This window comes from Pinus tabuliformis, chromosome 7 (genome assembly GCF_031772625.1).
Source record: "Pinus tabuliformis cultivar Carrire ecotype Pingquan chromosome 7, CPIR1, whole genome shotgun sequence".
Lineage (NCBI taxonomy): Eukaryota > Viridiplantae > Streptophyta > Pinopsida > Pinales > Pinaceae > Pinus > Pinus tabuliformis.
The window spans coordinates 790360612-790376150 of record NC_142293.1 but is presented as its reverse complement, the minus strand read 5'-3'; the positions used below and the strand labels follow the sequence as shown (position 1 = coordinate 790376150).

The window sequence follows — 15539 nt, the reverse complement described above, 5'->3', positions numbered from 1 at the left end:
GATCTATCTCGGTTCCTACGAGGCATGAAATGGAAAAGACTTTCTTTTTCTTTTGATTGTTTTTGCTTTTTTTCTTTGGTACCTGCAAAACTGAAACAGATTGATCTACAACTAACTATGAAAGATGTAGAATTAAACTGAAAGCAGGAAAGAACTAATCTACTTTGCTCAAATGAAATTGCAAGAATGGAAATGCTAGTCTACGCTTGCAGAAAGGAAATGCTAATCTATGAAAGCAGGAAATGCTAATCTATGAAAGCAGGAAATGCTAATCTACGAAAGCAGGAAATGTCTATGCTACTTTTGCAGAATGGAAATGAAATAAACTACGTAGCAGAAGGCAAGAGTAAGAAAATAGAAGAAAAGCAACAATTACTAATACTCTGACGCTTCCCCGGCAACGGCACCAAAAAGATGGTGGGCTCCAGTATTGTAGCAATAATGCTACAACTCCTGGGGCTCCCTATCTCTAATTTTATCAACCCGGTAGTTCGTACAAACTTGGAAGCGACGGTGCTGTATGCACAAGTACTAGCTCTTGTCGCAGCTGTCACTTGGTCAGCTGGCACAAGTCCGCTAGGGCTCAAGCCAACTTCTATATGCTCTCAGAAGAAGCTTGCTAAATGATGGACGAAGGCTATCTCAAGGGAAATTGATCTACTTTGCAAAAATGAACTGAAAGCCAACAAAGCATGAAAACCCTAGTAAACCCTAATTTGACTAGCTAGGCCCTTACAATGCAAAACTGTGAATGAAACTTCTACCAATGATGCCATTACTTGCAGTGAGCTGAAATACATGCATCTAAGCTACTTGCATCTGAAAAGACGTGTTTTTGTATTTTTTCATTAAGTGGTTGGATTTATTGTGATGATGCCTTTGATTAGGGTTTGACTGTGCAGGAGCGGTTCGAATGGAAGGAAAGCATGGGCAAGGTCAGGATGGCTAGGAGAGGTCCCAGAGGGTCCCTAGCATTGGTCCACAGAAGTCTACAATGTTCGGATGCTCGGCAACCAAGTTTGCAGGCTCCTACAGGATGTCTGCAGGGGATCCTACAGGAAACTAAGGAATTTCTACAGGAAGTCTGCTACCTTCTACAGGATGTGCTGTAGGTGGAAGTTTTGTGTGTTGGTGAAGTGATGGAATGGCTTGGGTGGATAGGTAAGGTGGAGATGGAACTTGTGATGACTCAGGGGCAGAGAAGTCAGATGGAGAAAGAGTGCATGCAGTGGGTTGATGGCTGGAAGGATGGGATCAACGAAAGGTTAAGTAAATGGAGCTACGTGAGTAATGGAAGAGCTGGAAGGTAAACGAGCTGAACAAAGGTCGGTCGAGTGGCTTTAGGTGTGGTTGACAAGAAGAGGAAGGTAATGGAATGGTGTGGAGCAGTGTAGATGAAACAAATTGTCTATGAATGTCACCAAAAACGAGAACTCTTTAACCTATGTTAACTGTGCTATTTTGAACCAATGAACAGCAGTGCAATTTGTGAAAGAAACTCGTGCATGGAAGTGGAATGAAGAAGTAATGATCAAGACCAAAGTGCATGGATGGATCTACGACTAAAGTAACTGTTGCAGCTTGCATGGACGTGAAAAGAACTACGTTTGGTTTTGGTGGTTGGTTCAGACTACACCCCAATCCCTAACAGAGATGGAAGTGAGGTCCTTTCAACCTTTTTCTGGAGCTCCAATGAATTATAACTATCCTCTTCTAACCTAAGCAACTGGAAGCAAATTCACCATAAACTAATCCTATTCAATCTCATAAAAACTAAATCAGCAGACTGTAAATTCGAATTGCATGTCAAAGTAAAGAAACGAAGTGCTGGAACGAAAGGCAAATAACATTACAACACAGAGGAGGTCTATTGCTCTCAGGTTGGGCCCTAACCTGAGAGCTATAGCTCCCTTAAAAACTCAGAATTAGATCCAAATCTGCCTGCCTTTATTCATAACCAAAAATCTGATGTCATGCCAAAACTGGCTTACAAAAAGAACCAACACCGAGCTGTAGCTCGTACTTCGAAATTACAATAGTAATGCAAAAGTTCAAAAAGCCCCTATCAAAGGCTACGGCCTCAGTATTTATGCAAAATGATAATCCAACAGGTTTCCTTGATTTGTGGAGCTCGGCTGTCCAACTGAAGGTTAAACTGTTGATCCTGTAGAACAGTTGTAACTGCTGTTCCTGTAGAACGGTTGGCTGCCTCTAAGCTCGGTGGGGAGATTGGTTGGAGCTCGGAGCTATGGTGGGAATCACGAGGAAGGTCCCCAAGACTGTGGACATCCTCTCCTAAAAACCAGCAGTGCCACCTTACTGTCTCCTTGTCTCCTTTTTCGTGGTCTTTGCTCCCTTTTAATGCCAAAAACCTGAAATCATCATGTATTAGTCACGTAGATAGAATGCCTACCCTTCTTCCTACAAACAACACGAATAAACCAAGAAATGAATGCATAAGCAATAAAAGATGACTGGTTTGAGCAAAGCAAGTAGGCCAAATGAGCCCAAATTGTACCAAAAATTGGGGCTCATCAAACGGTTACCCTACAAATGACCCTTCATGCTCTTTAAATAGAGATCATGGACCAATCAGGTGCTAAGCCACAGATCAAGTGTCGGTAATACCGAAGAGAGAATGAACCGTCGAATCACTACATATCGTGACCGTCGGATTGTAAGTTACAAAAGTAAATAATAAAGAAACACACTTTACCTAACTCTACACTAGACCAAGTTATACTTAACTATTTCCTATGTGTCAGAATATCCTAATAATTTGCAAAGAACTTCCCATGAAAAGATAGGTTGGTGTGGTTCATTGAAAGAGACTAGCTTGATTCGATCTTTACCAAGTGAGAAATTGCAGTTTCAATGGAGATAGTTCTAACCTAGAGATTTTCAAAGGAATTGTTATTGAAGGCTATGGATGGTTTTGTGTATAAGGATAAACAACCTAGGTAAAATGAAGATGTGTTAAGGCTTTGCTTCATAAATGTGACGTTGAAACAAATGAAGGTCATTATGTTGGTGGACACCAACGCAACTCACGATTTTAAGAGCAAGTGAACTATGGCGTCACTTCATTGTGAACCAGAATATGATGCAATTTTGTACAAGTAGTCCATTCCAAGGAGAAACCAATGGAAAGGATAGTTTTTTCATCCTCTATTCAAATAGGAGATTGGTTTGGGAGCCTAGATTTGATAGTGATTCCTTTAGATAATCATACATTGATCTTGGGACACAAATTCCTGGGAGATGCAAAAGCAGATCTATTGATCCACCGATATTTTTTGTTGTTCTTGGGTTGAACTATGATAATTAACGTATAGATGGTGAGGAAGAGTAAATTTCATTGGAAATCAAGGATTTTTGTGATCAAGATGATTGAGGGAATTCATTCAAATGAGAATAAACCTCATGAGGAAACAAAACAAAAAGGGAGAGAAGCAAAAATAACCTCTTTAAACATCATGGTAAAATAAGATCATAGACTGAAAAGTGTGGAAGGATTGGTAAAATCCAGTATGGATAGATTTGGATGATTGCAAGTTTAACAAAACTCACAAGGAGGCAAAGCTGTGAAGGCCATAATATTTGGAAAAGTGACTACAATATTACTCAAGTACAAAACCATGGCTTGGGTGTTTGAAGGTTTTACTTGGGTGAGTTCCAACATTTTTGGCCAAAATATAAATCTTAATTTCCACCAAAGGAAGAGATGGAAACCTACTATAAATGTATGTGCATAGGAGGTGTATGCATTTAATTGTTGTTGGTGACGTCATTGATGATTAGATGTAGTGGTAGTTTGATACTTAATTGCAAGAAGACTTTCACTAGTTGGATGAAAATTAAATCTTTCCCAATAATAAATCATTTGATCCAACCCCTTTGAACTTTCTCTACAAAATGCTAATTTGGAAAAAGGGAAAAAAGACAAAAATTGTAATCATTGAATTATTAAAAGAATGTCACTTTTATATTTCACTATCAAAATAATTAATTCCCTACGGTATGATGTATATTTTTAATATATAAAACTAATACTTTATAAATATATATGAAATATTTTAGTAAAACAATAATCTTCATATATATATAGATATTAAGAAAAATATTACTCGGTTTTAATAAAAAGAAGGGTTGGTTGTGCATGATTATGATTATCATATAAGCTTGTGCCAGTGATTTCTTTACAACGGAGCACGGCCAACCTTGGGGAGTGTTGGCACTATTTTATTTTTGACCCATGTTATTGCATGCACTGTACTCAACAAAATCCATGTTGGGTACTATCCCTTGCGGCAATGCCTGCGGAATAGGGGCAGACTCACCCAAGACACCTATGGGGGTTTGCGTTTTTTGCTAACTGAAGGGGAATGGGAATCCAACCTAGCCATTATCCTACCATATCCCAACCCAAGGTTACATGCATAACAACCTTCACACACTATTGATATCAAGCACGAATCATTCTCAACAACAAAAATTAAAAGAAGAGGGGTGTGCCCATTATCCTTAGCAAACATTTATGTTCATTCAACCATTAATACCACAACTAAACCCTACACATAAAAAAAAAAAACTAACATGCCACCACAAAACACATATATATGGAAGTTCCAATATCATTATATTACCAAAAAGGGTACCAATGGTATTAGATAAGCTCTTAATCCTCTCGGCTCACTGACCTAGTTCAACATTACATAGTTACAAAGTTATCAACCAATCATCCCAATGATTAGATGGCTAACTGACCAACCCACAGAGAAGAATAGAGCAATATAACATACCAACACTGAATGGAACAAAGCAAAACTGAACTAAACCGAACTAAAGACCATAACCCTAAATTAAAATAGTATTAAATTAATTAATTTCATATTTTATTCTATAAATTTGGACTTAATCTATATTTTAATATTTAGCCCATGTCCCCTTAGCATTTTAATTAATTTTAATATTATTATATTAATTCATTTCCTACTTTCATCTTTATTTTGACTTAATCTAAATCTTGATATTTGACTCAAGTCCCCTTTAACATTCTCAAAATTCTTTTTCAAAACTAGTCGTTATTTCATAACCGTTAGAAATTTAAAAGGTCTCTACATTTATCTCTATATTTAATTGAGTGCCATAATCTGGATCCCCATCTTATCCTGATGATGAACCACTCTAGATCATTCGAAACGTGTCAACAAAAAAAATTTCACGTGATTTTCACTGAAAGATAGCTCAAGTACCCTAATGTTGTCAACTTCTACTAACTTATACAAGATTACATGCATAAAATTACCATGATAACTACTTCTAGTAAAGCTTGTACTATGGGCAGTTAAACTGTTGTTTACCAAAATTGAAATTACTCAAAACATGGGCATTTGAAATTTGAATTTTGAGCAAATTCCTGCCTAACTCCTTCTTTTCTTCCGTGTTGTTGAAAACTACGTAGTTCTCACTCGATGTTGTCGTTACATGTTCAGACAGACATGTCTGCACAATGTTCCAACGCATTGTTCCTACTTCCTTTGCCTACATGCACACAACCAAATCTATTCCAAAACTTTCGTCCAACAAGCACCCAAAACACACATGTGGTTCATCTCGAGCCACTTAGCCAATATTTATCGATAGACGTTTTGTCGTAATGGTATCCTTCAACAAAGTGAGGGCCTTAAGGGTTTCCTCAACTTGTTGTTCCATCTTAGTGAACTATGTTTGGATCTTCGTAGAATCTTGTAAAGACATGTCCTCAAAGATTATTCATTTGACGACACCATCGAGGATAACGTTAATCTCTCGACAAGTTATGCTAGCAGTGTTCATCACAAAAAGTGCTTCCTGTTGCAATCCCTCAATTTATTGATCTCTTGATTCAACTATAGCTTCTAGATTATAACAGTCGTGTGATCATTGAAAGGCAAGTGACTAAAACCAGGAAGAAGTTGCATCGTTCCATCTTATGCATTTTGAAATTGGCAACCTAGGTCCTTAAATTCCACAATTTGCATCATAATAGTCTAGAAGGCCACACATTTGGTGGAAAGAGGTTGAAATTGATGATGCAACTGCTTTAGTTTTGTATAACATGTAAATACATTCTTAGCTTCCACACGGTGGTGTCATTCCTCTGAAGGTGTAAACGTTTGTCATTTTAACTCTTCGACTTGGGCTTTTAATGCTTGGGTGTCTTCCTCTGGAGATTCAACCACAACTTGCGTATAAATTATTTCCACGACTGCCCTTAGTTCCATCTCCTTGTTTATTTCTTTATGTTTTTCTTCAAGGAACCATGCTCTTTCATGTCGCCCAACTTCATTGGTTGTAGCACCTGCATGAATTCTAAAGTAGTAGCACTAGTGTACATTTGTAATTCAACGACAATGCTATTTTGTAATCGATGTGAAGTATTTAAAGTTAATTAGGAAAAATTCAAATTAGTGTGCATCGAACCTTTAACCTACTGCGACACTGCTTCCATAGGAAATTCTACCACCTTGGGAGGGATTTGGAGTGCCCGACTGTTACTGGAGGTAACAATGGTATTCACCCATGGTTCTAGAATATCTACTGCACTCTAGTTCGCCAGCTACTTGGATGGATTAGTAGTGGTGGGTTGCATAGGCACCCCTCTATTGACCTCTACCAACTGTGTCAATTTATCTAGCTTGTATAGAGTGTGTTGTTCATCCTGCTGCACCTTCTTGATAGCTGCCTGTGTCTATTCGTTGAACCTACTCAATGCTTCCTTTTTCTTTTAATCAACCTACTCAACAACATGTTCTGTATCATCCTCTAAGATGGACATCACTTAAAAGACCCGAGTGCCCTTTCACTTCATCCTGGCACGGGATGTACCCTGCCCCACACTTATTGTGGTAGCTCTTTTTACTCTGGCGCTTGTTTTAGGTAACGGGGTTCTTGATTGTTCAGGCTCCTTATCCTAGCCTTTCTCTGAGTGACTTGGATTTTGTGTGGATGTCCCACCTTGTGGCTTCTGTTGTCCTTCCTGCTCAACACTACTTTCCAAACTCTCAATATCTTGCTCCTCTACTAACGACAACTTCCAACCATCCTCCCAAAGAGAGACATGTGCATGTACATCTTCATTAGTGAGCGAAAAAATGCACGCTTTCCACCGTTTATACGAATCCCTCTTAGCATGAATGTATAAATGGTGTGAATCAAACTTTAATCGCGCGATGCTCTCATACTTCTGAACCACTTCTATATAAATGTGCGGATTCCCTTTGATGGTCGGACAAATCATCCCATGATAAAGAAAGAAAGTAACATTAATGTTGATCTTGCACGTAGAAATTGTAGGGGCCCATAAATTTTGAAATCACGTGGCATCAATAGGGAGTTGTGTTTCTTTGACAGTTTGTAGGTCCACGAGCATCGCCCATTCATAAAGTGTGATTACAATAAGTAGCCAAGCTTAATGAAATTTTTCACCTGAGTCTTGCCCAACTTTGCAACCCACCACAAATTGATTGAGTAGGTATGTAGACCAATTCATTATGACACCCTTCTCGCACTTACAGGCTGCCAAAATCTTCGTCCTTTATTTAATCTCCTTCAACTTTGTTATGCACTAGGATGCAAAGTTAGGCTTGTGGAACTCCTTCATCATTGCTTGCTTAATGTCCTGCAATGACCTTGGTTGTGTATCTGAGCTTCTTCCATTTTCAGAAGGTTGTCTACTTTAATGTACTCAGCATAAACCTAATCATACTACTCACAATATTGTTCTATCTGTTCATAAATCTGTTGCTCTGATTTTGTGATGGCTTCCTTATGCTTTTAAAACCTCTCCCAGTTATCATCTTTCTATACCATTCATAATCCATAATGAAGCAGGTAAAAGAACAAAATCTGTTGCTTTTTGATTCTCCATAATGAATCCGCCATGACCTAATAGACCTTTCATTTTCGATAACGGAGGGCAGAGATACACCTCCGCGGGGGGCAGATATCTGCGATCTCCGCCCTCGTTTTCACACGTTTCTGTATATAGATCGATCAGTAGCTGGTACAACCTACTACGGCCCCTACAGATCTCAACGCATGGGACCATATGTGGAGCAAAGGTTTAAGAGTCAAGCCAAAATGTGATCTCTAAAGGTAGTTCCCAACTATATAGTCTTGGCATTTTCATCTTGGACATTATTGGCATCCCAAACTGCCCAACCATACCGTGTTGGCATTTTCATCTTGGACATTATTGGCATCCCAAACTGTCTCACAGACAAACTAGTGTTGTTCAGGATCTTCATTCCCAACACCATGAAAAACCAACAACTTCAAGGTGTCCACCATTTTTCTCTATCTACCGGCTCCTAATCATTTTCTACTGGATCAAACTAGTATATGTTATGATCCACTCCCTCCAAACTAATTGGTCTATCTCTGGCTACTATGTTGACTCCCTCCATTGTGTTGATAAATGGGACTATGAAAGGATTGAAGGTGGTGGTGTTGGTGGGCACCAATGCAACTCACTCTTTTATTAGTGAGAGGACTATAAATTCATTGCATTAAAGGACATGGGTGTGGGCTTTGAGCCACTTATGTGTACACTATTTAATATAATCTATTTGGGCAATTACGGGATTTTTGGCCAGAAATTGGTGAATTTTTTTTAATCTAATTTTGTAAGTGTTTGAATAATTTTTTTCATGTGCCATAAAAAAATATTCAACTTTCATTAAAAACTCCTGACCACCTAAAATCTTAAAAATCTCACTAAAATTTTCATTATTTTCTGAGCAAATAGAAAATATATATTTATATATATATATATATTTTAACAAATATGACTTCATTCTACTCGTGGACATATTTTGAACATTCTGTTTTAACTCTTATATTTTCATCGTTTCTGTTTTCTTCTTTCAGTTTTAGATCCGAGAGCTTTAGAAAAGAGTTGCAGATATTCAAAAGCTTTAGAAAAGAATTAGCAGATATTATCCTGGTGCTTTAGAAAAGAGTTGGAGATATTCAAAAAGTAAAACGCTGTAGCTATTGAATCATCAAAAGAATAGCAGTACCAAAATGAAATGATTGATACCTCTAATATTTCTGTTTGTGTGTGTCTGAAAAGAATGAAATAGTAGATGTAATAGAAAAGGAATAATTGGAATGAAAGGATCGGTGGAAGGGTCAGGTATCCAGAATTCATTCTCTGAATCACTGAATTCAATGGAATTGAATTGAGGTGTCATTGAGCCAAAATGCTTTTAAGGAGGTTCTAATCATTGGAAATCTTTGTCATTAGCTTTCCCTCCTGCCCGGAAATTTCTAGCTTAGAGGGTCGGGAATGGTTCAGCCGTGAGCTTGGGAAAAGATACTATTATTATGTGTTGCAGTCAGTTCATACTTCTGTAAATAAATATGCATACATGCTACTCTCTTGAGGAAACATTTTTGACCTGTTAACATGCTGTTTTAAATCTTAAAATGTGTGAAACATATATCAATGCCTTTGTCCGTGTCTTTCTGATTTCTTGATTTCGATCCAAGAGCTTTAGGGAAGAGTTAATAGATATTCAAAAGGTAAAACGCCAACACATGGAAACCATAAAGGAAACGTTGTGGCCATTGAATCATCAAAAGAATCTCGAGCTCGATTTTGTATTACCAGTACCCAAAATGAATTGATTGTGTTACATGCGTTTCTGTTTGTGTGTTTCTGACAAAGAATGAAAGAATAGATGTAATAGGAAAGAATAATTGAAAGTTCCTTTTTCTGTGTGTCTGAAAAAGAATGAAAGAATAGATCATGTGTGTCTGAAAAAGAATGAAAGAATAGATCATGTAATTGGAAAGAATGGGTGGAAGGGTCAGGTATCCAGAAGAATTCATTCGCTGAATTCAATGGAATGGAATTGAATTGAGGGTTCATTTGCATTCGGGAGGCGGTCCCTGTGGGAATCTTTTGGTGTCTCCACAGTAATCGTAGATCATGTAGTTCTTCCTCACCCACTCCAGCCTCTGCTCTTGGTTCGATTCCAAAGCAGCCTCCTCTGCAGCGGCGTCAAAAGAAGAAGCAGTAGCAGCACTGAAATTGCGGAAGGATGCAACAAAGGGCGCTTTAGTCCAATCGGTCTTCACAAGCCCACCTCTGGTTGCCCAATCATCTGCATTCCAAAGGCTGGAGTAGACGCTCATTGCTTGGCTCTTGGGATAATGATAATTGTTATCCACTTTACCCAACTCTGTCTCCCTGTTCTTAAACACTCGAATAGGACTCCCGTCTACAGAAAATCTGAACAACAAATTACAAGAATGTCAGGGTCATGGACTAGTTTGAGAGGTCACTGTATTGTTTTCAATAATATTGAAAGAAAAAGAATGATGAGAATACATACATAATTTGGTTTGATGTCCAGAGCACGGAGTAAGTGTGGAAATCCAGGGTTGGGTCGAACCACAAGTAAAATTGCTGCTCACGCCCACCAAGGCCTTGAGCAAAGACATTAGTGTGCAAAATATAAGGATCTCCGGACAGGTTGCCCAGAAATTCGAAGTCTATTTCGTCGTGTTTGGGACCTTGAGATGATAGCTGCAGACAGCCATAACAGCAACAACAAACAAACATGTTAGCATAAGAAGTTATACACCTTCAGTCTAATGAACCAAGGTAGTGCTAATAATGAATTGAATTCAAATAAGGTGGAGTTAATTACATAAAAAGTAGTGACTGTGCCTGCAGAGTTGCCCGGTACCAACTTCATTTGGATATCAATCTTGGCAAATAGATACTCTTGCTTGGATTGAATACCACAACCTGTCATCAAAGAAGAATACTAAGATTAACTTATCTGATCTTAGTTGAAGTTAATTTGACAGAAAAAGAAAAAGGCGTAGGTAGCAGAAGAAAAGCAGAACTTCAAATAGTACCTGAAGAGCGGTCAAGAGTAAGCTGCAACTCTTGTCCATTGTCAATGATTTTAGCACGATCATTACCCCATGTAACGTCGACATCATTGTAGAAATTTGCAGAAGCAAGAGCTGCCGAGGAGGCCAATAAAAGAAAGAGGAGGTGAAGAGGTGTGTCCATGTCGATGTCGATGTCGATTAGGGATTGGGAAAAGAGTTTGTGATGCAGAGCAGCAGTTCCAGAAACGAGAGAAGAGATAAATTGTCGCTGTTGATGGTAGATAATGGGTTTGGGGTGAGTGGGTTTGGGTTTATATAGGGAGAGAAGGGTGTATGGCATCTGTGAGTGGGGAAGGGAGGAGGAGGAGGAGGCGGAGGCGGGGTAGGGAGGAAACATCCGACGAAGAAGATGCAGAGGGGCAGCCAGCCAACTGGTGTGGCTCTTTGATTTTGGGCGTTGAGAAAACCAAGAATTCCTCATTTCTCTGTCTATTTGCGCGTTCCAACTCATCACTCTGCAGCCTCTCCATTCTCCGCGTTTCAGGTTCCCAACTCATCCAACACCCAACTGGCATTTTCGCTTCACTTGCATAAACAAAGACAGCAAAGCAAAGAAAGCAGCTACGTTCCTTCCACCCACCTACTGCCACCACCAATCACATTCAATAATTTATCTGTTTGTCAAGCGATTCAATAATTGATACGTGTTTATTGCATTGGATTCTCCAAGGAAAAATCACTCCGATTTTCTTTTGCTTCACTTTGACTCCAAGTTGCACTCTCCACTCACTACTAAATAGGTTATATTAATAAGGTATCATAAAAATCTTTAAAATATATATAATGAGTTGTTTTATATAAATCTGCAATTTTCAAATTTTTTATTATGAAAATTTGCATATTTTTGCCATTACTATAAAACTGCTATAGTGTTGTAGTAAATACTTAAAATACATATAATTTTTAAAAACATAAAAACTTAGGCCAAATTCATGTTCAATGACTACTTCTTCTTAATAACTTTGTATATTCATTTCCAGTTTTTCTTTGGATTAATGAATAGTTTCCTCTTCTTTTGGTTCCCCCTTTACGTTGTTGGAGACACATTGGTTTGAAGCTACTGAAGGTGGATCCTTGTGACAGGTTCAAGGCTATATTCTTCAACATGCAATGCTCTGCGTCCAACTCCATTAATTTATGCCTCTCCTCACCTAGGATATTCACAATACTTACAATATTCTATGGTTGACATTGCTTCCCATTACAATGAATAATGATAAAAACTGACCACTATACCATTCTAGTTTCCTCACGCCTTGTTAAAGTCCTACAAAATTCAAATACATCTCTACGGTCCACGGTAACCCAAAACCTAGACAAAAGAACAACTCCCATATGTTAAAACACACCCAAGCTAAAAAGAATTAGGATTGACAAATAAGTCCTAAGCATTCTTGAAGAAAAAACCACCTTGAAATGAAGATAATTAGACCCAAAACCACTTAGTTGTTCCCAAGTCAAAGAATAAGAATTTGAGTTGGAATCTCCATAACTAGAACTAAGAAATAAGGTTCTTAAAAAGCCTAAAGGAAACTACCAATAACCATTCATTGTATAACTTGTATCTCAAGCTTGAGGTGTTGATCACAAACATAAATAAAATAACACAGAATCTCGCTCCTCCAATACAAGCAATAATTAACCATCCTGAAACTTCAACCTTCAAAGGATCGGACTTAGCTTCCCTTAACGCTCAAAGCTTCAACTACCTCTTCACCATAGATCAACTCGCTCAATGAGCGAAAAATAATTCGACACCTGCAATTATACTTTCATTTGGCCTCCTAAAGCACAAAAATTCGACTTCCACTCTGGATAGATAAAGCGACCTCCTTGCTGGATCAATTTGCGCTCCCTACAAGATCAATGATTAGCTAGGGTGGCTTTACAACCATTGAATCTCACTGCCACCAACTAGGGTGTATGTTCTAGCACTGAAACTGTGAAATATTGAGCGTCATCAAAGAACAATATCTTAGCTTCATTGGAGTTAACTCAGAGAAAAACACATAACTAGCAAAATAAGTGTAGAGGAAGAGCAGAGCTTGATGGCATGAAAATCAAATTATTACCTAAAGAGCAGTCAATAGTAAGTTGCAACTGTTGTCCATTGTCAAGGATTTTAGCATGATCATTTCCCCATGTGATGTCGAAATCACTATAGAAATTTGTAGAAACAAGAGTTACCAGTTGTGAGAAGATCAGTTCAAGAAAGAAAGCAGACATAAAGGTATAGTCCATTTGCTTTTCGTTCAAATTTTTCTTTATCTATTACTGATGATGAGCCTAGAACTGTTAGGGAGGCAGTAGATTCAGAGGATCACAAACTCTAGAAAGAGGCCATGGTTGATGAAATGACATATTTGGACGAAAATGAGGCTTGGGATATGGTGGAGTTGTTGACTAGAAGGAAACCCATTGGAATCAAATGGGTGTTCAGGAAGAAGGTGAATGCAGAAAGAAAGGTGGAGAAATACAAATATCGGTTGGTACAAAAAGGTTATTCCCAGGTTTTGGTAATTGATTTTATTGATATTTTTTCCTCCTGTTGCCAAGGTAGCTTCTATTAGATTACTTTTATTTGTTGTTGCTGCTTTTGATTTTGAGGTAGAACAGATGGATGTGAAGACACCATTTATTCATGGGAATTTGGAAGAAGAGATCTACATAAATAAACCTGAATGCTTTGAGGTGAAGGGAAAGAAAGAACTGGTATGCGGGTTAAAAAAGTCTTTGTATGGGCTAAAACAGTCACCAAGGATGTGGTATCATAAATTTGATACATATATACGGAGACTTGGCTTCACCAGAAGCAAAGCGGATAACTTTGTCTATTTTAGATTAATTGGTGACTATGTTATTTATCTGGTATTGTATGTAGATGATATGTTGTTGATTGGAAATGACAAAGAAACTATCCAAGATTTGAAGACCCAATTGTCCTCCAAATTCGACATGAAGGATATTGGTGCTATAAACTATATTTTGGACATGAAAATTAAACAAGATCAGGGAAAGTGGAAGCTCCAGTTAAACCAGAGGAAGTATGTCAAGACAATACTACAGAGGTTTAATACGCAGGATAGTAAACTGGTGAAGGTTCCTATTCCTGTCGGTGTAAAGTTATTTGTTGAACAGTGTCCCAAGACACAAGAAGAGGAAGAGGACATTTCCCATGTTCCATACGCAAGTGTAGTCGATAGCTTGATGTGTGCAATGATTTTTACTAGACCAGACATTGCACATGCAGTGGGAGTATTGAGAAGGTTAATTTCAAAACCAACGAAGCAGCATTGGACAATAGTGAAGCGAGGTTTCAGGTATTTGCATGGCACTAGTGATTATGGTTTGTGCTACCAAGGAAGATCAAGATTAGACAGAATTTTGGAAATTCATGACTTTGTTGATGCAGACTGGGTTGGAGAACTGGAGTGGAGAAGATCTACAAGTGGGTATGTGTTTAACCTATTTGGAGGTGTAGTCAGTTGGATGAGCAAGAGACAATTTATAGTGACACTTTCAACTACAAAGGCAAAATACATGGTAGCCACTCATACAAGCAAGGAAGCAGTTTGGTTGCAGAGATTGTGTTCAAGTATGTGGTTAGTACAATGAGCTATAAGGATAGACTCTAACAGCCAAAGTGCAATTTTCTTGGCAAAGAACCCTGCTTATCATTCAAAGACAAAGCACATCAATGTTCGATATCACTTTGTGAGGGATATGGTTGAGGAGAAAAAGGTGTTACTAGTAAAGGTGGACACTTTGAAGAATATTGCATATGCATTGATAAAGGTTGTGAGCACTGAGAAGTTTTCTTGGTGTAAAGAAACAATGGGTGTTGTAGGGTTGAACCAATAACTAAGCTCTCTTGTGACCCCCTATGTGGAAAACAAAAGAAGAAGTGGGAGAATGTTGGGTGTGTGTTATATTCTTGCCATGACTATTCGCATGTGTGGGGGGGGTCACAAGGGGGGCGATAGCCACCCTTGTTCGTTGCGTCGAGCGCAGCAGGGGGCCACAAAGGGCGGGTGTATCCCCCATTGTCAGGGGTTTTCAGAGGGGAAATAACCCCCTTGCACAAGGTCCGAGACATCACCCCAAGAAAAAAAATGGACTCTATATTAGGTGGGCAGACCTATCTATGGTTTTGTGCATGGGTTTTGCACATGGTTTTGGGCATGATGGTTTTCTACCCATGGTATTTGGTAGATCCATTCAAGAGAACTACAGTTATTTTCTAATCCATGGTTAATGGATTGGGTTTTATGAATGTTTCAGCATGTATATATATGTATTGTAACATTGAAAGCATAATAATGAAAAATCAATTTGGTAGTCCCGTTTTGGAATCCAGGGGAAATAGTTGTGTATTTGTTTCATATTATCATCATTGTTTATTTTCCGTATTTTAGAATTCATCTGCAGGTAATTTCTATATAGGGTTAAAACCTACAATGGGGGGAATTTATTAAGTTTCTTCATCAATGTAGAGACTAAAAGTATTGTGAAAGGAATTGTTACATTTGCCTGCATATGTGTCAAAATGGACCTCAATAAATTGTTTCTAGATAAAATCATTC

The 15539-nt window shown here is 38.3% G+C and overlaps 1 protein-coding gene across 1 annotated transcript; it reads right to left on the bottom strand.

Annotated features, from left to right (window-relative positions):
* Positions 1-9620: 9620 nt before the first annotated feature.
* On the bottom strand, positions 9621-11321 carry LOC149249937 (xyloglucan endotransglucosylase protein 1-like). Its single transcript, XM_089458851.1, has 4 exons — positions 10918-11321; positions 10704-10804; positions 10386-10579; positions 9621-10282 (listed from the first exon to the last, which is right to left on the bottom strand). Exons 1-4 carry the CDS (start codon positions 11291-11293, stop codon positions 9916-9918), a joined length of 1038 nt encoding a protein of 345 aa, XP_089314977.1. The 5' UTR covers positions 11294-11321; the 3' UTR covers positions 9621-9915.
* Positions 11322-15539: the final 4218 nt, after the last annotated feature.

Bases quoted from the DNA above. Each gene is read 5' to 3' on its own strand.
- LOC149249937 (XM_089458851.1), bottom strand. From the start codon at position 11,293: ATGTTTCCTCCCTACCCCGCCTCCGCCTCCTCCTCCTCCTCCCTTCCC. The intron at 10,805-10,917 runs GTACTATTTGAA...CTTTGATGACAG, and splicing joins TACTCTTGACCGCTCTTCAG to GTTGTGGTATTCAATCCAAG. The intron at 10,580-10,703 runs GTAATTAACTCC...GGCTGTCTGCAG, and splicing joins GCACAGTCACTACTTTTTAT to CTATCATCTCAAGGTCCCAA.